The sequence below is a fragment of the Zingiber officinale genome, chromosome 1B, assembly GCF_018446385.1.
Source record: "Zingiber officinale cultivar Zhangliang chromosome 1B, Zo_v1.1, whole genome shotgun sequence".
NCBI classification, from domain to species: Eukaryota; Viridiplantae; Streptophyta; class Magnoliopsida; order Zingiberales; family Zingiberaceae; genus Zingiber; species Zingiber officinale.
Window position 1 is genome coordinate 579,729 of NC_055986.1, and position 21,951 is coordinate 601,679.

General features: G+C 35.6%; 2 protein-coding genes and 1 pseudogene across 3 annotated transcripts; 2 read left to right on the top strand and 1 right to left on the bottom strand.

The window, feature by feature from the left end:
• The first annotated feature begins 1,487 nt into the window (after positions 1-1,487).
• On the top strand, positions 1,488-8,076 carry LOC121992663 (annotated as a pseudogene).
• A 4,990-nt stretch (positions 8,077-13,066) lies between these two features.
• On the top strand, positions 13,067-14,402 carry LOC121971180 (transcription factor MYB83-like). Its single transcript, XM_042522713.1, has 2 exons — positions 13,067-13,454; positions 13,527-14,402. Exons 1-2 carry the CDS (start codon positions 13,138-13,140, stop codon positions 14,203-14,205), a joined length of 996 nt encoding a protein of 331 aa, XP_042378647.1. The 5' UTR covers positions 13,067-13,137; the 3' UTR covers positions 14,206-14,402.
• Positions 14,403-16,780: 2,378 nt separating this feature from the next.
• LOC121971947 (pescadillo homolog) lies at positions 16,781-20,149 on the bottom strand. Of its 2 annotated transcripts, none has more exons than XM_042523887.1 (5): positions 19,885-20,149; positions 19,677-19,805; positions 17,666-17,813; positions 17,421-17,574; positions 16,781-16,975 (listed from the first exon to the last, which is right to left on the bottom strand). In XM_042523887.1, the coding sequence occupies exons 3-5, from the start codon at positions 17,765-17,767 to the stop codon at positions 16,899-16,901; spliced, it is 333 nt and encodes a 110-aa protein (XP_042379821.1). In that variant the 5' UTR covers positions 17,768-17,813; positions 19,677-19,805; positions 19,885-20,149; the 3' UTR covers positions 16,781-16,898. The 2 variants fall into 2 exon arrangements, with proteins under 2 accessions (XP_042379821.1, XP_042380373.1); XM_042524439.1 differs by having other exon boundaries at positions 16,781-16,980.
• Positions 20,150-21,951: the final 1,802 nt, after the last annotated feature.

Consider the following 21,951-nt stretch of genomic DNA (forward strand, 5'->3'; position numbering starts at 1 on the left):
TGATTAATTATGATCAATGATGATTGTTTATATTTAGCAATTTTCACAAATATATATCACAAAGAAAATTGGTCGGGACTGTATTAAAAAATGTTATTCATATATAAATTTTATACATATATAATTGTTTTTATTACATATATGATTTCTCAATTAACTTGTGTTATTAATTAACTATTTAAATTTTCTTAAATCTTTTATTTTTATTTTATCGAACCTATATGTGTGTATATTGATTAATACTTTTGAATAGATAATTAAATTTTTTATAGATAATAACATTTTAATTAGATTAAAATTTCATCATTATTCAAAAAATGATTTTAAGATTATAATTCTGGATTATTCAGTAAAAATTATTGAATATTTATATATTAAAACACTAAAAGAATAATCCTCATGTATATAATTAATATAATCAATCCGGTAATTACACAACATTCTTAGATTAAAAAATATTATTTAATAATTAATATATTTTATTATTTTGAGCTAACAGATATTATTTTAATAAGTATTATTTTTTAATTTTATTAAATTATGTAAAATTTTATTTTTAAAGTTTATAATATTCTTCCAGGATTTATTAGAATAAAGACGAGAATGGAAAAGTTTTATGTTTAGTAGAATAGAGATAGAATATATAGAATTTAAATTTAGTAATATTAGATGTAATAAGATAATTGTTAAAATAGGAGATGACGAGTTATTCAGAATCGAGAGTTTTAAATATTTAGAATTATTTTTGTAAAACGCTTAAAGGATTAAGAGAGATATTTACATTAAATACAAATAAAATGGTTGAAATGGAAGAGAGTGTCGGGTGCTTTATATAACCGTAAATTACCTCTAAAACTTAAAGAAAAACTTTACAACATCGTAGTTATACTTGCTATGTTATATGAAGCTGAATATGGGTTATGACTTGAGCACATGAGCAAGAGATGAGAGTTACAAATATGAGAATATTAAGATAGATATGTGGGCATATGAAGATAGAAACAATAAGAAATGGGAATATTAGAGAGAAACTTAGAGTTGTATCTATTAAGGAAAAATTGTAAGAGATATGTTTAAGATGACACGGGCATATATTTAGACGATCAATAAATGCTCCAACTGGGTAATGTGAAACTATGACAAACACGCATATCAAATGAGAAAAAAAAAACCAAAGACTTACTTAATAATAATAAAATAAGATAAAATTTATTTAAATATAGATGATAATGTAATAAAAAATAAAATTTCATAACGTAAAATAATTCATATAGACAACTAAATATAGTATGGAGGAGTGGTTGTAGTAGTAAAATCCTAAGGGCATATAATACTAATTAATGTAAAATCCAGGGCGAAAAATAGAATTACAATTGTTTTAGATTTCACAATGAGATTTACTCGCCGGAGAGGGTGGTCGCCTTGTAAACTCTCCGGCGTTGTTTCTTCCCATTCAGCAGTCAGGATCCATTAGCAGGCAGGACCCAATGGATCCTTCTTACCAGCAACAGTGGTATCATCAACAAGGATGGGCTATCGCCACCACCCCCACCTCTGCTACTGTCTCCCAGGACAACCACCAGCCAACCACCCTGGCACCCTCGAGGAGGTACGTAGCCTGTGGATCGACGACGGACGACCTCCAGTACTGGATTGACGAGAACTATCTCCTCACCTGCTTCTGCCAGGCCGGAGAGGTAAAATATGTCTTGGTTGAGTGTGGATCAGTCTAGAATTTCTAAAAATTGACGTATTTTGTGGTTAAAATTATAACTGGCTGGTCTTGACAAGTTGATCTAGGATTTGGTCACCCATTGGAACTTTTAGCTTCTTTCATGAAGATGTAGCTTTTGTGGTTTTCAGTTGTTATTTTCCCCTTCTCATTGTTCACACTTGCAGCAATGGAGCTTATGTATGAAATATTTTTTTCCATTGTGATTAGAAGTACATAATACTTTCAGGTTCTGTCAGTAAAAATTATCCGCAACAAGTTAACAGGGCTACCGGAAGGGTATGGGTTTATAGAATTTGTGACCCATGCAGCAGCTGAGAGAATTTTGCAAACATATAATGGAGCACAAATGCTTGGCACAGAGCAGACTTTTAGGCTGAATTAGGTCTCCTTTGGGATTGGAGATGATGGTGCGGTGGAAGTGATTCAGATCGCTAGAAGGGAGGGGTGAATAGTGACCTATAAATTAAAACCAATATATTTCTCTTGCTAATCATTTAACAAGGACGCACATATTAACAATAAAATGCAACATAAAAAGAAAGAGGTTAGACGAATTACTTGATTTACAACCCTCGTGTTGCTAGTCCAAGAACTATGAAAGCGCTACTATTGTCTTCTCTTCATAAATGACTCGGAGGCAGAGAAGAAAGTCTCTTTCAACGATTAAGCACGAGAATACTAAAATAGAACTGAAAGAGAGAATACGAGTGTATTATACATTGTTCTTCGAGCTTCAATCCTGCTTATAGCCTTAATCTCGATCTGACCGTTATGCTGACGTGGCACCTCCGCTTGACCGTATCCTCTACGGTCGCTTGTATGATGTTGATGCGCCCTCTGGCTTTATCCGCTTCGACAATGGCTCGATAACGACTCTGGATAACTCAGCCCCTCCAGTCGACCATATCCTCTCAAATCGCCTAGAGGCTTGTTGAGGTGGTCGTTCTGGTCTGTTTCGACAACGGTTCTGGATGAGTTGGTACTTGGTTCCCGATCGCCTGAATATGTCCAACCTTATACTTGACCATTTGCTAACTTCGTCTTCTTCGGTCGCTTGTCCGGACTTCGTCTCGGTCGCCTTGCGCAGCCTTCCTTCAATCTTCTCGTCCTTCAGATGCACCGAGCCCTTCCGGCTCTCTCCCGTGCGTCCTTCTTGCTCTGCTAGAGTATTCTTCCGCAGCTTCTCGTATCTCGGATGCACTGAATCTGTCGGCTCATATCCCATGCCATCCTTCTCGCTTCTACCAAGACTTGCCTTCTCATATACTCATTAGCCATTGTGTACATGTGTATTCTCCTAAGTCCATGTGTACTTAGACACACATATCAAAACACAACAAGAACCTAACTTAAACTTATTTGACAATACATCAAAATACCACTAGGGGTTCTAACAGGAGAAAGGCGTCCTGATGCTGGCTTGATCATTCCATTTTTGTTGGTGATTTAGCACCAGATGTGACAGATTATTTATTACAAGAGATATTTTGGGCCAACTATCCATCAGTTAGAGGTGCCAAGGTTGTCACATTGTGGCAAAAAGGGTGATAATCCTCTCCTTGGAGGGCCCTCCAAGACCGTCCTAACCACATTGGAAGGGAGTAAATCACGGGGGTCATTCGGTTGTCATAGATCCTAATACAGGATACTTGAAGGGTTATGGTTTTGTCAAATTTGCTGATGAGACAGAAAGAAATCATGCAATGATTGAAATGAATGGTGTCTATTGCTCCTCAAGGCCAATGCGAATAAGTGCTACTACACCTAAGAAGTCTATTGGTATCTAGCCACAATATCCTGCCCCAAAACGTAATCTTTATGTGGTGTGGAAGCTTATCTATGGTAAAGAAAGACCAACAACCCTTGTTAGTCTTTGTAAATGTAGTTTATCTCTCGTCTATTAGCTTTATGCATTAATGCTTTGGGCAGGCCTTGAGCAGTATGCTATCATTTAACAATGCTTGAATTTGTCAAGTAACTATTTGCTAGGGGATTGATATTCCCATGCACATTTGTCCTCCTACTATATATAGAAGTGGTACATATCATTGTAGATTCTTGGACGACAATAAAGTACATACCATCTTATTTAATCGACTGATATATTGATACTAGACAGGTTTTTTTTTTTGTTTCTCATCATATGACATGCATGCTGTCCTGTTCTCTTTACAGTTGGATATGCTGGTTTTTCATTAATACTCATTGCATTTAACCTTGATTTTTCTCCCCTTACTGAATTTGTTGATTAGCCTTCTAATATCCACAACAGTTTGCATACCTTACAGTATGAGACAATAGTTATTGGTTTTAGGACAGTCTCATGCACATGGCTTTAATTGTTGTCATTACTCACACTATGAGATATTCTTTAATATACTTTAATGTTTGGTCCCAGCTGATCACTGAAATGTTAACCCTCAAGAAGGGCTTCTTCATTTTTGACGGTTGATACTTGATAGTCCAAGAACAAATGACACCTTTTGCTTTAGGTTTGAAAATGGTGCTCTAGTAAATCTAATTGATGTAGGATCTTGTTACCATCCAGTTGCTCCACTTGCCTATGCTTAGTTATCAATCAACTAGTTTATTTTCTTGGCGCATTCTGCAAAGTTTTACAGATTCTATTTGGTCAGTTGATTTATAGTCCCACCATTGACCATGCAAATAATTCAATTAATGATTGGTAGTTCTTTTAAGAAATCTATGTTTCTAAAATAAAGCTCTAGTTAATGTGAAATATTGGTTTATTTAATATGAATATTAGTAGTGGTATACCCTTTGTTCAATGGAGAGATAAGGTCTATATAGTCAATTTCAAATAGTTGGGACTTGCATGCGTTGATAATGTTTCTACATGGCTATGTTGATGGTTCTTTTAGAAACCATGGTTCCGCCTGGTTATTCCTTCAGCATAGCCACCTTTGCATTTGCAAATGGAACTACATCAGTTTAGTCCTATTTGGATGATTGAAAGCCCTTCAACATGTTGCTTTTGTGTTAGATACTTGGACACTAATTTTTTGGGTTATAAATAATGAATATAGCAATGACCATACACGATTCACCTCTGTAAATAAAGCATTTCGCTGTACTTTTGGCCAAGGTATGAAATGCCGTTTCGTGCCGCCCGGCACGGACGGTTTTTACTGTTCCGCCGGGCGGCCGAAACCGGCACGGGAGGCGTCCCCGTCTCGGCAGCGCCGGAGGAGACGCGGGACGCCTCCGTCGGCGCCGGAGGAGTGGCGGGACGCCTCCGGTGGCGTCCCGCGACGCCTTCGGCACCAACGGCGTCGCGCGTGACGCCTTCGGCGACCCTTCCGGCGCCGCCGGAGGCGTCCGGCGACGCTTCCGGCGCCGCCGGACACCGCCTGCGGGATCGCCCGCGATGATCGGGGCGATCTCGCGTAAGCGCGATTTTTTTCTTTCTTTTTTTAATATTTATTTATTTTATTTAATTAATTAAATTAAACAATTCCTAAGGAGGATATGGGTTATTTCGAAGAGGCTTTTATAAACCCTAATTAAATTATCCTAATAAAATATATAAAAAATATATTTAAAATTAAAATAAATTTAATAAATTTTATTAATTAATATTCTGAAAAAAAATAATATTGTAAATTTAATTTAAAATTTTTTAAAAATATAATAATTCTTATTTATATTCTAATATTTTCTTTATCATTTTAAATTTCATTTAAATTTTTAAAAATTTTTTAAAAATTCTAAAAAAAATTTAAAAATTCTAATTTTTTTAAAAGAATTCTAATAAATTATATTTATACTCTGATATTTTTTGCTATTTAAAATATATATTATTTAATTAATAATTAATTAAATGAATAAATAATTAATTTATATAATTATTATTAATATAAAATAATATCTTGTATTAATTTATATTATTATTATTATTATTATTATTATATTATTATAGATACTTCCATTTTAATTTAAATGATTGATATATCAATTCTATTTAAATAAAATTATTTTTAATTATTTTTTCTAATAATATTAAATTATTCAATAATTGAGAACTTATAATAAATCAATATACAATTTATTTTTATATACATCATAAACATATTTATCTTATAATTACTATAGATAAATAAAAAAATACCGAAACTGTATCGGCACGGTACGATACGATACCGAAACCGTATCGTTCCGGTCTGAGACCGAAACCTCGGCACGGGTCGAAATTTTAAACCTTACTTTTGGCTCCAATCTATGGGTTCACGGTGGGTGTTGAGATAAAGCATGACGTTATTAAACCAGCATTTGACTCATGTTGGCTCTGTATATATGACTAACAATGAGGGAAAGTATTGAAATAGCTAAATGCAGTGCAAGGATAATCAGTTGTCGACCACCTGAAAAGATAGAAATTCTTGTACTCAGATTAATTTAATGTGAAAAGGAGATTGCTTTTGAATATTGTTGTGTTTCTCCTATCTTCTTATATTGTAGTCAGCCTCTTATCCTACTTGCTTTTCTGAGTTTGATCCAGCACATGGATCATTTTTTTCCAATTATATGTTGTGCTTAAATTGGCAATATTGATTGAATCATACATTCATGGTTTTGGCAGCTTTATATGCAGTCACAACATATGCAGTGTTGTTCCCACGGGATTGCTAGAGGGTGATAGATTTGTTACAATATGACAGAGATCAATTATCGGCAGGAAAAACTTCATAAATCCCACCCCTAGCCACTTGGCTGGCGACTATAAGCCGTGATTTACCTTCCTTTACATGATCTGGTGACGGACTGTGAGGGGGCGCCAGGGGTGAACATAATCACCTTTTGCTGTACCTCCTGATAGTGATATCACAAACACAACTGTATATAATCTGCATGATTTGTGACGTGTAATAATCTTCCAAATTGGTGCAAATCTTTAGATTTTTTCCCCCTTTATATTGCAGATCTTTGTTGGTTGTTTGGACCTTAATATCACAGAAGAGGAATTGAAACAAATCAGTGTGCAGTTTGGTGAGATTATCTGTGTGAAAATTCCATATGGTAAAAGGATGTGGCTTTGTGCAATTTGTAGCTAGGTAAGCTGAAAATTTTGAGTAGCTCTACAGCTTGATTGTTGTCTTTTTTTCTCCCTATCACTTTGCTGGGTTTATATCGTTTGTCGAATGAGTGCATTGATCATTATCTCGATAGGCAAAACCATTATGTTAACATTTGATCTAGTTTCATCTCCCTTGTATCTGTTGAGAAGAACCATCCTACACCTGACTTCACATCAAAACCCATTGAAACATGCAACCTCATTGGGGACCCTCAATACACAATTAGACAATGTTAGAAAGCATTCATCAATGACAATAATGGAGGAGTGGCAAGGAGCATCCAATGTGCGAGTTTGGCTGATGGGAAGGGTGGGTGAGAGGTCCCTCTAAGAAATAGGAGTTCCTGGGTTCACTGTCTTGATAGAAGAGAGCAAGTCATTCCTCTTCTTCTTTGTCTCTTCCTCATCCTCGTGTTCTTCCACTTCTCTCAATACACAATCAGATACTAGAAAATGATGTCTTTTTAGGAGATAAAAACTATGATATTCAGTTGGCCCTTCATTCATGGTCATGCATTTGGCTACCCTCTCTGATGATCCGGCCAAAACCATAACAAGTAGTGCTTAAAGCCTTGTTTTCTCATATACGCCTAATCAACCTCAACATAAGGTCATGTTTTCCTTGTTTATTCCCATCATAGAATACTCTAATCTAGTTTTGTCTGTATTGAGGCTTGGAAAATCTTTTCAACTGCATCTGTATCAATGACTTTGGTTAGTTCAACAAATCAGGATTCTTACTTTATTTTCTACTTCCATTTTTAGTATTTAAGGGCATCTGCAGAGGAAGCAATACACAAGCTTCATGGTACAATGATAGGTCAGCAAATTGTGAGAGGCTTTCATGGGGTAAAATTAAAGTCCAGCAAGTAAGCAGGTATGACGTGCTGTATCCTACCAATTTTCTTATTCACGATGCTAAGTGTGATTTATGTGGTCATTTTTTGTTGAATGTCTTGATTGTTCATTTCATTGTTTAATGCTTTCCCCCAAATAGTTATGAAGATTGAAGTGTAAACTACTTTTACCAACAATCAATTCTAATTAGATGTGTGCTTTAGATATGTTTTCAAAGTTAGCTACGCAATATGGCAAATTCCCCTCTTTTATCTGTAAGAAGTTAGCCTTTTTTTAAGGTTAAATTCCTTGTGGATTTGCAATTTCTTGTCCAAATAAGGCAACTTATGCTGGCTATACGTATCATCAGCAGGCAACTTATGCTGGCTACGGCCAGTATCATCAGTAGGCAAGATTAACCACATGCTGTTTTTTTCTTTTAAAAAATATCAGTTTTATATTTTTTACAATGTCCACCTCAGTACCACTTCTATTTATCTGATCAATGAATTTCCTTTTGATTTAGTTCTCAAACAGTTTGTGTTGTCTACTGGCTCATGAGTTTCTGTTTCTGATTCTGTGGTTGACTGTCTTTTTGATCAAACATCTGCAAGTTGGAATTTGGAAAACGGTTGATATACTATTGGTACCCTTGTGGTAATCAGGATTGAGTGATTGACATACCTGATGTGTGTGTGCTATGGACAAGCTGGTAAGAGAGAAAAGCAGCAATTAAAATTGTAGGCTGAATGCTCAATATCTTGCTGTTCATGGAAATGCCATGTTGGGGAGGCATCTGTGGCTCAAGACCTCACTGCCTCCGGAGCTACTTGAAGTATACCAAAGCTAGCATTGAATAACAAGTGAACCAAGAACAAGTGAATAACAAGTTAGGTTTTAGGAAAATATTTTTAAAAATTTTGGGTGTGTAATGCAATAGCCAATCAAAAAAATTAAAATTGTTAGCCAAGAACTTAATTTTAATGCAGCATTTTTTTAAAAAGGAAAATGACTTCATTTAGAAATAAATGGAAGTCATTGGCTTCACATTTCTATGAACCCTTCATTCTAATAATAAAACTTTTTTTGTCATCTACTCATTTCCCTTGGGTGAGATGGCTGAATTGGTTAGGAGGATTAGCACAATTGAGACGAGTGTGATGAACAGGTCAGCTACTTAGTTTTAGTTCAATTGAGTCAGTTGATCGAGTTGGGTTGGCCAAGTACAATTAACCTAATCGGTTCAATCAAATCAGTTTAGACATTTGATTGGATTGAGTTGGCTAGGGATCGAGCATGAACAAGTGAGCAAGTCTATCGATCCAATTTAGAGAGGATTTTTTTTTCCTTTTCTAAATGCAGGAAAATATTTTTCATTAGCTCATCCAAGATATATTTTCCATTGAAAAATTATTTTGATGCAAGACTAGTTCAATCTTTAATCATTGGTCCGACGATTAGCATAGGTTTAAATCAACATACATGATCACGGCATTGACATGACTGCTACCCTGAAAAAAACACAAACAAACAAATTAAACATAAACAAAACATGCATGAATTACGTTTTCAACGTATGCTTGATTAAGAGTTATACTATTTATGTTTATGTTCTCAATCCATTTAATTTTTGACATTCCTAATGAATGTTGTCATGTCTTCTCTCCCTTTTTGACAGAAGAAAAGGACTTTAAATAATTCATTGATCAAAATGTGATTTCCATGGACTTTTGAGCTTTGTTTTCATTTTATTTGATCACCACTTGGTGGCCCTATTTTTGACTATGAACCACAAGTTGCTTTTACTTTACTTAAAAATTCAAGTTCTAATATATTACATGTTTTCACCATGCACTGGATTAATTAGGAGTGTCATAATTAACGTTCTTAATCTGATGCATTATATTCCCATAGCATTTTATTGATCTAAATAGATAGATATATTTAATCTGATATATAGATTAAGTTCCATAAAAGTGATCCGTAGGTGTCTGATTCACGTGTTTGCTAAACTCACATTCTATGATGATTATATTAACCATTATATTCTATTATAATTTTATTTACTCTCACTAAATATGATCTTAGATTCTTTAATATTTAAATATTTTGGAGTGTGAAACTTGTATAATATTTTGGAGTAGGTTGAAGAAGAAAGATCTTATATAACTTGTTGAGATCTTTGAATTTGTTGTAGTATGATTTGATTTCAATTATTAATAGATGTATGTGAAATAGGATGTGATAATATTAATTAGAATGTGTTGAATGTATATAATATGTTATTTGAATTTATTGTATATATGTACGTATGGATTGAAATGCAAAATAAATTGTTTCTGGAATTTTTTTTTTTTTGATTTAGGGATGAATTTGACAACGAAAATAATTTGTCGCAAACTTATCGTAACTACTGTACATTGATAATTTCGCGACAAAATCATTTTCATTCCAAATTTTATCGCAGAATCTGGGACAAATATGTTATTTGAATTTTGTCCCAGGAATAATATTCATTGCAAAGGTTTGGTGAAAATTGGCGACGAATTTAGCAACGAAAATCTAATTCGTTGCTAAATTTTGTCGCCAAATTAGGGACAAAATTGGCAACAAAAAGAAATTTGTCACCGATTTCATCCCCAAATTCGTTGCTAAGTTTGCAACCAAGCAAATATTTGTTCCAAAATTGTATACAATATTGCGACAAATAAAGTTTTTGTTGCAAATTTGGTGATGAATTTGGGGACGAAAATATTATTCGTCGCCAATTTCGTCCCCAAATTCGTTGCCAAATTTGCAAAAAAAAAATATTCGTTCTAAAAGTTGACAACAAGAGGTTCGGGACGAAAAAATTTTCGTCACAGAATTCGTCCCAAAAAATTTTGCAATCAATTTTTTTTATAAATTCGTCCCAGAAAATTGTATTTTTTTTTTTTTTTTTTTTTTTTTTTTTTTTTGTAGTGTTTGGATGAGTTAAATAAATTGGAAAAGGACAAATTGAATCACCATATATAATATATCGAGTGGTTAAGGCAAAGGAAGTGAATTAGACAAATCAACGGAGTCACATCAATTTCTTTTATTGAGAAGATCTTTATTAGATTTTCTTTATAAAGTCACCTCCCACCACCTATGCATATTCGACTGAAATTGATGATCACTGGCTCCTTTATAATGAGAAGAGGAACTTTATACAAAACCCTACTTCTCCATAAGATTTACATTGGCAATTAGTTACGTGACTTAACTTTCTTCTCTCCTCTCAAATCACTCGAATGGTCATTTCATCAGGTGAAAAACAAAACAATGTCAATTCTCAACAAGCAAGATTTCATTTACATACCAAGAATATCTCAAACTTTGTCAGTTGTTGGCTCAAATGCAATCAATTAATTAATCTCCTTAATTTGACATCACTATGTGAACCCAATAAAAGACTTTATATATCCACTGTTTGGTGATTCTCTTTTAATTTTTACTGAATTTTAAAGATTAGAGTTAATTATATATCTGGAGTGTTTCTCAATTTTCTTTGATTGCCTTGGGAAAGCAGATACGTATATACATACATACTTGGAAACGAAGACACCAAGACAAATCCACCAACCACTGAGCTATAAAGTAAGTGTGCAGCAGGAGCAAACTTGTACATAGTTCAGGAGAATACACGATCGAGCACTCCAAGCTTTTGTTCAAACAAGCTATGAAAGCACTTGATTTGCTGATCATGACCTCGATCGATATAATATTTATAACTACATAAAATTGTAAGGAAAAATTTACATGCACTCTCCATTGGCAAACATAATTTTGCATGATAATTTTGCATGTAGTTTCTACTTCCCAAATTCTTTATTTTCACTCCATAGTTAAACATATTTACCTAATTACCCATGCTATTTTTAGGTATAAAAAGTTCAAAAATCAGTATAATTCATCTTAAATTCAGTACATTAAATTTAGAATCTAATATATTTTTTATCAAATTGAGTACGATTCTTTTTTCATCTTAATTTGATGGAAAATATATTAGATTTTTTTTAAATTGTACTCAATTGGATGAAACATATACTAGATTTTCTTTAAATGATAAATAGTGCTGAATTTAGGAGGAATTATATTAAGAAAAAAGTTGTGCTCAATTTAATAGAAAATATATTCGATTTTAGTTAAAAATGCTGAATTTAATAGGAATTATACTCGTTGTTAGACTATTTGTACCTAAAAAAATATGAGAGTTAATTTTGATAGAAAATATACACGATTTTCTTTAAATGGTACTCAATTGGATGAAAATATACTAAATTTTGTTTAAATGGTACTGAATTTAAGAGAAATTATATTAATCAGAGAAAAAATCATGCTCAATTTAATAGAAAATATACTTGATTCTAATGTAAAATACTGAATTTAACAAGAATTATACTCGTTTTTAGATTTTTTTTTTTTTATACCTAAAAAATATGAGAGATAATTTTGATAGAAAATATACTCGATTCTAGTATAAAATGCTGACTTTAAGAAAAATTATATTCATTCTTGAATTTTTTTATACCTAAAAAATCTAAGGGCAATTAGGTGATGATATTTACATGAGGAAAATTGAAGCAAAGGAAATTTTGTATGTAGAGAATGGAAATAAAATTTTTTGAATAGAGGAACTCCATGTAAAATTAAGAATGAGATTGAGAATTTTTCTCCACTTTATGAAATTGTAAAGTTAAATGTCTTCAATTGATCACTGAGTTGTGTATGCAAGCAGGGATATTAATGAAACCCATGCGTAGATTTTATCCAAAGGCTGTTGCACTCTGCATTAAATAACCATATTTGTACGGCATGCATCTTCCAAATTTATACATATCTACTCTTCATGATGAGCAAGAGAGAGAGAGTGAGATTATGTGAAGTCGAAGCAAATCGCTTGGCTTCCCAACAAAACAATCTCTTTTTCTCTCTCTCTCTCACTCTCAATATCGTATTCCTTTCTCTTCTTCTTTTTTTTCCTTTTCCAGCTCTAAATGATTACCTTGTGAGTGAAGATAGCTGAAACGAAAAAAACAAAAAAGAAGACAAGAACTGGAGTCAAAGACAAGGAGACCCACCCTTCGCAGTACCCGATCTCTCTTTTTCTGTCAGGCACACATTAAAAGGCTCTTTTTAATGTTAGATTTATTTGGAGATTTATAATTTGCAGTGTGGTTAATTAATTAATCTTCAAATTCGAGTGTTTCCTTCTCTGTTCGACTCGGCACCTAACACAGGCCGATCGATTCTCTTCTTCTCCGTGTTGTAAGCAAAGTTCACTGTGCAGCGCATTGCCACATCGCCATCAGATTCTCGCTTTCTCTTTCTCTTTCATTTCGCCTTCGACTTAACTGTGAATATATATCCAATTGCCTCCTCCTCCTCCTCTGCATCAGCACGTACTCTATCATCTGCCCGCATTGCCTATATCGATCGATCAAGGATGAGGAAGCCGGCCGATGCCCTGACGGCGGGCTGTGACCTTATGACAGGCGGTATTGGTGGCAGTAACCACAGCAACAGTTGCAAGCTGAGGAAAGGGCTGTGGTCGCCGGAGGAGGACGACAAGCTGATGAACTACATGATGAGGAACGGGCAAGGGTGTTGGAGCGACGTCGCCAGGAATGCTGGCTTGCAGCGATGCGGGAAGAGCTGCCGACTCCGGTGGATCAACTACTTGCGCCCGGATCTCAAGCGCGGCGCCTTCTCCGTCCAAGAGGAGGAGCTCATTCTTCACCTTCATTCCATCCTCGGCAACAGGTAGTATTCATTTATGTATGTATTGCCATCTCTAAGCTTGATCATGATCGCAAGTCAAATTCGTAAATGTAGGTGGTCTCAAATTGCAGCTCGACTACCCGGCCGCACCGACAACGAGATCAAGAACTTTTGGAACTCCACCATCAAAAAGAGACTAAAGATCTCATCCTCTGCATTCTCAGACAACATTGGGTCAGAGCAGAAGAGTACTAAACTAGAGACCACGATCGACGAGCATGAGCAGCAAAATCAGAGCATGTGCTTCGACTCGTCGTCGTCTTCGTCCTCGTCGTTGCAGGGCAATCTGCCGTCTAATGTCAGCCACTATGATCTACTCCCTCTCCCTGAGTTCAGTTGGTGCAATGCGCCGGGCAGGATGGATCACGGCTCCTACTTCCATGAAGGCCCGACTAGCGTGGCTCATCAAGTGGCCATGGCCTGTGGGGCATATGGTGGAGTGCAAGGGATGATGGAGATAGAGGAAGGAGCAGGAGAAGGGCTCATGTCAGGACGTGAAGATCTGTTCGTGCCTGACAGCGGCCAAGATCGTCAGGACAAGTACAGCATGGATGATGGGAGTGGAAGAAATTATGTGGTGAGCAGTGGCGACATGATCAGTAGCCATGTCGAAGGAGGTGGATTGGTGGTCAATTGGGAGGGTGGAGAAAACAACGTTAGAGTGGGGGAGTGGGAGTTGGAGGACTTGATGAGAGAGGTCCCTTTTCCTTTCCTTGATTTCCAAGCTGAATGATATGGAGTCAAATTATACACACCCCACACGTGTGTCGTCTAGCTCTTTTAATTTCTCTCTGCCCGGTGCAAATTCTTCCATAACTGTAGTCATTTGAAAATTAAGCTCATTTTTACTCCTACACCAATTGTATAACACTGTATACAAATGAAGTTATGCAGATGAGTTCATGGCGTCGAGTGATCGAATTAAAGAGGTTCAAGGTGAGTGAATATTTGTAATTGTGTCACCTTTTTTTTTCTTCCCTTAGTAGGAGCTATAATTACATATTCCCTGTGATGGCCATATATAATTACATATTCCCACATGAAGGAAATAGATTGATTGAGATGCTAATTCGTCTGTTGAAGTTGGGCCGACAGTATTAGCAGTGTTCTACTCTTTCATTTAATTGTGACATGATCGTTCTCATCATTTTGGTTGTTAGAATGGCCTTTACATGTACTACTGCATGTGATGTGGATATATATATATATATATTATCATGATTAATGGTGCAATTATGATAAGTAGGTCAGAGAGAGGAAGTTGGTGGAAGCATGTTCGTGGTTTTTATTATCTATGGGCATTGTCGTTTATTTTCTTCAGGAAAGCAACGCAACCTCATTGCCTGTCATTACCATTAGTTTGCAGAGCAAGACAATGCGTTTGACAAGTCTAAAAGTAAAGATATCATTTATATTTATGCTAAAGAATGCTTTTGGGATAAGCTAGGACATTTGACGCTCCTCAAAGTATGATAATAAGGAAATGAATGCCAGACTAACATGATTTGAATGGCTTGGTTGGATTTGTTGTTTACCTGACATTAAAATGGAAGAGGATAAGATTTGATCCTGTAACTTCAGTTGTTCTCAAAGACTCACTCGAACAAAGCCTTGCTGCTGCAAATAGATGGGGAGATAGACTCGAGGATTGTCAATTTGAATTTTAGGACAGCAAAACGTTATAAATCTCTATTACAGATTTTGTTAGGATCGAAAAGTAGCTAGAGGGGGAGTGAATAGCTCTTCGCGCTTATCGTGTGCTTGTCATTGCTTGTTTCTTCAAGAATGCACAGCGGAAATACAAAGAAACAACATACAACGCTAACACGGTTGGTTTACTTGGTATCCACCTCACAAGAGGTGACTAGTCCAAGGATCCACACCTACACACACCCTCCACTAATAAAACTCTCCTTTATGGTAACTACCAAGGGCGGAGAAGCCCTACAAGACTCAATACAAGAAGAAAGGGAAAGGTAATGAAATACAAGCTTACAATGAGTGCAAAAACCCTAACCCTAGTTTCTTCTCCTTGCTTTGATCCGCCTCTTGACTTGGAAGAACCTCCAAGAACCTTCAAGAACTGGCGATCTCGAGCTTGAGAAGAGCTGTGGAGGAGCTGGTGAAGATCTAAAATGAATCGGTGAAGAAGTGCCGAAGACAACGCTCACCTGTGGCTCAAATACGACGCAACGGTCGGATCCCAATCGATTCGATTATTCCCAATCGATCTGGGAGGCTTTGGATCGATCCACGGATCGATCCAAAGCGCCTCTGTGCTCTGGAAAAACGCCTGGATCGATCCACGAATCGATCCAGCGCTTATTGCGCGAAGCAGCAGCGTCCCAATCGATCCATTGATCGATTGGGACCTCTGGATCGATCCACTGATCGATCCAGAGACTTTCTGTTCGCTGGGAAAGGCCTGGATCGATCCACTGATCGATCCAGCTCTTGATTTTTGCCCAAAACCAAGTCCCAAGCCTCTCAAACCAACATCCAGTCAACCTTGACCTGTTGGTACATCATGCCTAGCATCTGGTCACTCCCTTGACCTGCCAGGACTCCCCACCAATTGTCCGGTCAATCCCTTTGACCCACTTGGACTTTTCTCTTCGTGTCAAGTATCCGATCACTCCCTTAACCTACTTGAATTTTCACCAGATGTCTGGTCAACCTTGACCCATCTGGATTTCCTCGTGCCAAGTATCCAGTCAATTCTTTGACCTACTTGGACTTCCCAACACCAGATGTTCGATCATCCTTGATCCATCTGAATTTTCCCTTGCCTGGCTTCACTCACCAGGACTTTCACCTAGCTTCACTTACTAGGATTTTCCATCTGCCTAGCTTCACTCACTAGGACTTCCACCTGGCTTCACTCACCAGGATTTCCTTCTGCCTAGCTTCACTCACCAGGACTTTCCATCTGTCTAACCTTCCAGTTAGGACTTCCACCTGGCTTCACTCACCAGGATTTCCTTCTGCCTAGCTTCACTCACCAGGACTTTCCATCTGCCTAACCTTCCAGTTAGGACTTCCCAGTCAGGATCCGATCATCCTTGATCTACTTGACTTTTCTTCATCCACACTGATCAGTCCCTGATCAGAATCTCCCCACATGAACAACTGCATCTGCATTGTCCATATGTCTACATGTATTGTCAAACATCGAAACTATGATCAAGACTCAAGCTTGGTCAACTCAGTCAACCTTGACCTAAGGGATATTGCACCAACAGATTTTGCATAGAATACAGTCACTGGCACGTCCATGAAAAACATAATGAAAAAGATGATCTGTAGCATTTGTGTCGAACTATCGTTCTTGTTATAACTTATTGATACTATGGAAAAATCTTTGCCAAAGCTGAGAAGGGGACTTGTTATGGAGCCACAGGCAGTAAGTATATTTAGCAGAACAAATCAAAGCTCTTTTCTGGCTTCTGCATTTTTCTCCCGCCCATGCAAAAGCTTTAACCTTATCCTTTTTCCTTTCTTGACTGATCTGTCAGGAAGTGGCAAAGTTAGAAACCATATAATTTCCACAAAATTCAAGTAACTTGTCTGATCCAAAAAAACAAAAAACAAATGCAAGTAATCTGACGAAGAAATTAACCATCTCACGAATGATAAAATAAATAAAATACAATGTAGTTACTTAGAAAGAAGGGGAATCTTAATCCAACGGTAAAGTTATTATGTGATCTTATGGTCACGGGTTCAAATCGCGTGACCACGAGGGTGATTCAAGAGTATAATAATGTTTAGCATAGTTGCATATGGACAAATTAAAGAGGTATATCTACAGAACCAGAGAGCACAAACAAATACATACTTTGCGAAACCAGATAAAAAGTATTTACAAAGGGCAGAAGAATATATGTAATAACACAGGTCAGTTCATTGCTTCATAGAGTTATTTCTCTTTTGTTGTGACATTGTAACCTGTGAAAGGTCGTTGGGTTCTTCCGCACAAGTAACAGTCTTCATTGCCATTGTCTACTATGTTATCCAAGTTCACATTTGCCAGAGAAGAGTATGTTATTCCTCGAAGCTCCATGTTCAATTCATCATGGTACTGCTTCTCAAGCATCATCGGCTGTAATACAGTACAAAAAAACACAGCTTATATAATCTTATAAGTAGAAAACATTACTAGTTTCATAAACAGAAGACTAAAATGCAAATACCTTCCGATTCCTTTCAGCAGCTTCATTAGCTTCTGTCTTATCAACTATTCCTTCAACCAAAAGAACCTGAGGAACATTTAGATCTTGATTTTCTAGAGGCATTGGTAATACTTGTTTTTAGCTGCTGCTTGCAGGCGTTTGATTGTTTCTGCATATTCAGGAACACATCATTCAGCCTCGTTGTCAATAAAAGGGGACAAAATTGGGGGTAGAATCCTGACAGTGATGCCAATTAGTATAGTAGTTTCTGCAATCAAATTAGTAGAACAAGCAGCACAGATAGATCTATGAAACTGATATAGTCAGCTGACAACTATTTGCGCTGTAATTTTTGTTGATATTCAAAGCATTTCCTACTCATCAAAAAAAAAAAAAATAATCCAATAATTGTTATGTGAAGTTTCTTCACCATACAATTTGTTTCAATCATCTTCAACACAATTCACAACACAAAATTCATTTCAAGCTGCCACTTTGGATCAAAAGAATTGAATGGACACACACACAAAAAAATGATTTTTGCAATTTAGTGCCTCGCCCAGGAAAAGGAGTTTGTTCAGCCACTGATAATGACTTTTGATCCAAAGTGGAAGGTTGCTCCAATTTGGTCAAAACACAACTCGGTAAAACATCAAGTTTTGGGTCACCAAACAACTCTGAATCTACTAATGAAAAACTAGGAGATAATATTCTTCATATATTAATGCAATTTTAATGTGTGTACATTTTTGTATTCCTACTATTGTGGTCAAATCCAAAGTTTGTGATCAGAAAAATAGTATATTATTAATGATGAAGAGAATCAGAACTTTGGTTTATTCCATTAATCACTCCGAATTTGGAATTTCTAGATGCACCCTCTTCGGAAACGAAAGTCAAGCCTAGATGACATAGTGAGCAATTAAGTCTGTTTTCTAGATGTGGCAAATATATATATATATATATATATATATATATATTTTACTAATTCCACAAGATCTTTTAGCATCGCAAGTAATGAAATCAACATTTTATTATAATTATCCTCACAAGTCACAACCTCCATCCACATTTTATTGAAATTAGAAGTTAAAAAGTAACCCACAACAGTCTATGAGATTCTAGACAACTATAATCTAAGAATCAGGATTCCTATGTAATGCATAAGCTGATTGGATAATCCATTTTCAGCTAAATAACTTCCTAATTCTGTTAGATATAATAAAAGTCTTAGTAGCTAATTTTTCTAACAGTTTTCTTAGAAAACCAACTAATAATCACTCAAGAAGTATTACAAATCAAGCTGCGTATAAAGAAAAAGAAAATGATAACTCTTTTCCATGAAAAGATTCAGAATTTTCTATTTTTTAATGAGCTCTTATACCCCAGGATCAGAATAAACACAATATAAATAAAACATATCAATGTTTATCACTCTAAGAAGAACAATTTAAAAGATAATATTTGGAAAAATGATATGGTAAGGAAAACACCTCAAGGAAAAGTTCAAGGATAGACACATAAAGTGATGGGGCCCACAAAAGTGAAATGATGGACCATGACTTTATGTGTCTATCCTTAAATTTTTTCTTGAGTTTTTTTTCCTTGAACATATCATTGCTGTAATATTTGTAATCAACATCTTTATTAAATCTAGTTTCACAATCCAAATGCTTATTTTGCAGTTCACCAAAAGGTTATTATCTAAGAACTCAGGATGGCAATACATGTGGCTCGGGCAGAGAAATATCAGAAAAAAAAAAAAAAAAGAGAAAAGAGAAAAGCCTGTAATATCGCAGGACGAGAAACAGACTTTTATGTAACAGGAAAGTATAAATAAAATGGATTTGGCTTCATGGATTGTATTGGCGCTGAACTTTCTAGATGATAACATCTTCAACCAGCCTAATAGCAGTTAATCCTGCATTTTCTTTATTTCTTCAATAAAATTTTATGTTTCTACTTTTATTTTCCTCAAACTGTTGCTACCTCAGCTTTCTATAAATTATTCTTAGTGATACAAGTAATCAACCTCAACTTATGAAGCAGAGGCTCGTGCGCAAGGAACATGACATCCTTCATGCGATTGTAAATTTTCTGGTTCCCCTCCACCGTCCTCTTTGGTTCTCGCGGAAATATGCCTTTTAGAATGCATAATTTCCTGAACAACGAAACAAAAATAAGGATTGGCATCCGCCAACCTAACCCTGACGTAAATGAGTTGATAAAACCTGGCTTACCTGAAAGTGGCCAGATTAACTTGAAGATAATCAACCGCCTTTGTCCTTGTGATATAGTTCGTGCATTTCTTTCTTTCTTGCTCGAATCCAAAACAAAATAGAACATCAAACAAAGATTACAAATTTGATGCAGAGACACACGGAGCACCGATGGGTTTCCGCAGGCCCGAAATGCTTCGGCATCTCGGTAGAGATGATATGGAGAGGAAGGGTATTTCTCCTCCGCCGTCTGTTGCTCTGCGCTGTCGCCGAAGTTGGCGTCGACCGACTCGAAAAGTGCAGAGTGCAACGAAGAACCGAGACAAAAGGCCGCAGTGATTTCTCGGCCCATTCTGCTTCAGCCCAGTTAGGATGATTCCCACGGAAATGCTGGAAAATGTCGTTTTTGCCCTTCTGCTGGTTTTCAAGCAAAATGTGATCCTGACCCGGCACAGCTTAGCCGCTTAGGCCATACCGAAAGCCAGAGTTGATACAATCCAAGTTAACTTGGGCCTTGTTGTGTGCTTTATGAGTCCAAGCCGAGTGCTAAGGTTACACAGCTCACGGTCCAAGCTGGCCAAGTCTGAACTAGGCCTAGGATCCGGCCTTGCACGATCGACAAGCCTAAGTTTGCCCTGATTTGTTGACTTGTATATTTTCCTTTTTCTTATTTGCTCTACCTTGCCCTTTGTTTTATCCAAAGTAAACGAGTCTTTCTATCTTTGGTTCGATTTCTTTCCCTCCCATTTTCTTCTCTTGATAGTTAATAAGTAAAGCTATAAGTTTTGATTGAAATTTTATAAATCTATTTAAAAAGTAAATAAATCCATCCACATATATTACAGGTCTAAGCCGGTGTGGGGCGGGACCGGTTAAGATTGGACTGCAGGATGGAAAAAAATATTCAAAATTAGATTATGCATTATGATGATATATGTATTTTTATAGTGAAAAATATGATTTTTTTTTATATCAATTACTTGATTAATATGTGTTAGTGTGAAATCAAAAAATGAAAAAATTTATTAGGATTTTTTTTAAAAAAAGTAAGAAATGAAATGATTAATGAATTATAAAAAAATATTTTATTTTATGTTTTTTTATGGACCAACCGATTAATTTGAAATCTGAGGGTGTAAATGAACTAAGTCGCACATGAGATATTAGAAATTCGATTCGATAAAAGTTTATTTGAGCTCGTTTAATGAAGCTCGTTAAGATAAACAAATCAAACTCAAGCTTCATAATATTCGACTCGTGAATATGTTCGTTAAGCTCATGAATCAATTTTTAAATAAAAAAATAATAATTTTGATATTAAATTTATAAATTTTACATACTTATGAAACATATAGACAAATATATTAAATTTATATATTAGAATAAAATTATAAAATTTAATAAGAATATTATAATTTTCTTTAAATATATAATTTAATTTTTAATGAATATTTAAATTTATAATTTATATTTCTTAAATTTATTTATGTTCGATAAAAACTCGAATAAGCTCACGAAGCATAAATATATTCATTAAATAAAACTCGAGCTCGATTATAAACGAGCTAAACTCAAATATTCAAGAGTTCGACTTGACTCGATTATACTCTTATTATAATCCATTTTGTATTAAACTAGGCTTGAGATTTTCAATGTCATTATGATAGCGGGCTGATACATCTCATTGTAATCCATTTTGTATTAAACTAGGCTTGAGATTTTCAATGTCATTATGATAGCGGGCTGATACATCTCATCCCATCCCGCTAGATGATAGATTTTTGACGGACCGACCTCCTCAGCCATGATAGATTTTCAATCCCATTATGTGCCAAACAAAAAGTCATATAAATAAGTATTTGATTTTTTTTCCCTAAGGATTAATATAGTTATATTTACATGGATATCTACTATAATAAATAATTAATTTTCAAGTGGTATAAAAATATTTCGTTGGAGGACTGATTTCCTCCGCACAAAATGCCATTGCATTTGGCAAATGATTTACCTTTAAAAAAAATCTGTAGGCTTAAACGTAGAAATGGAGTATTTGGGGGAAAAAAGAGTAGATGCACGGTAACAAAAGAA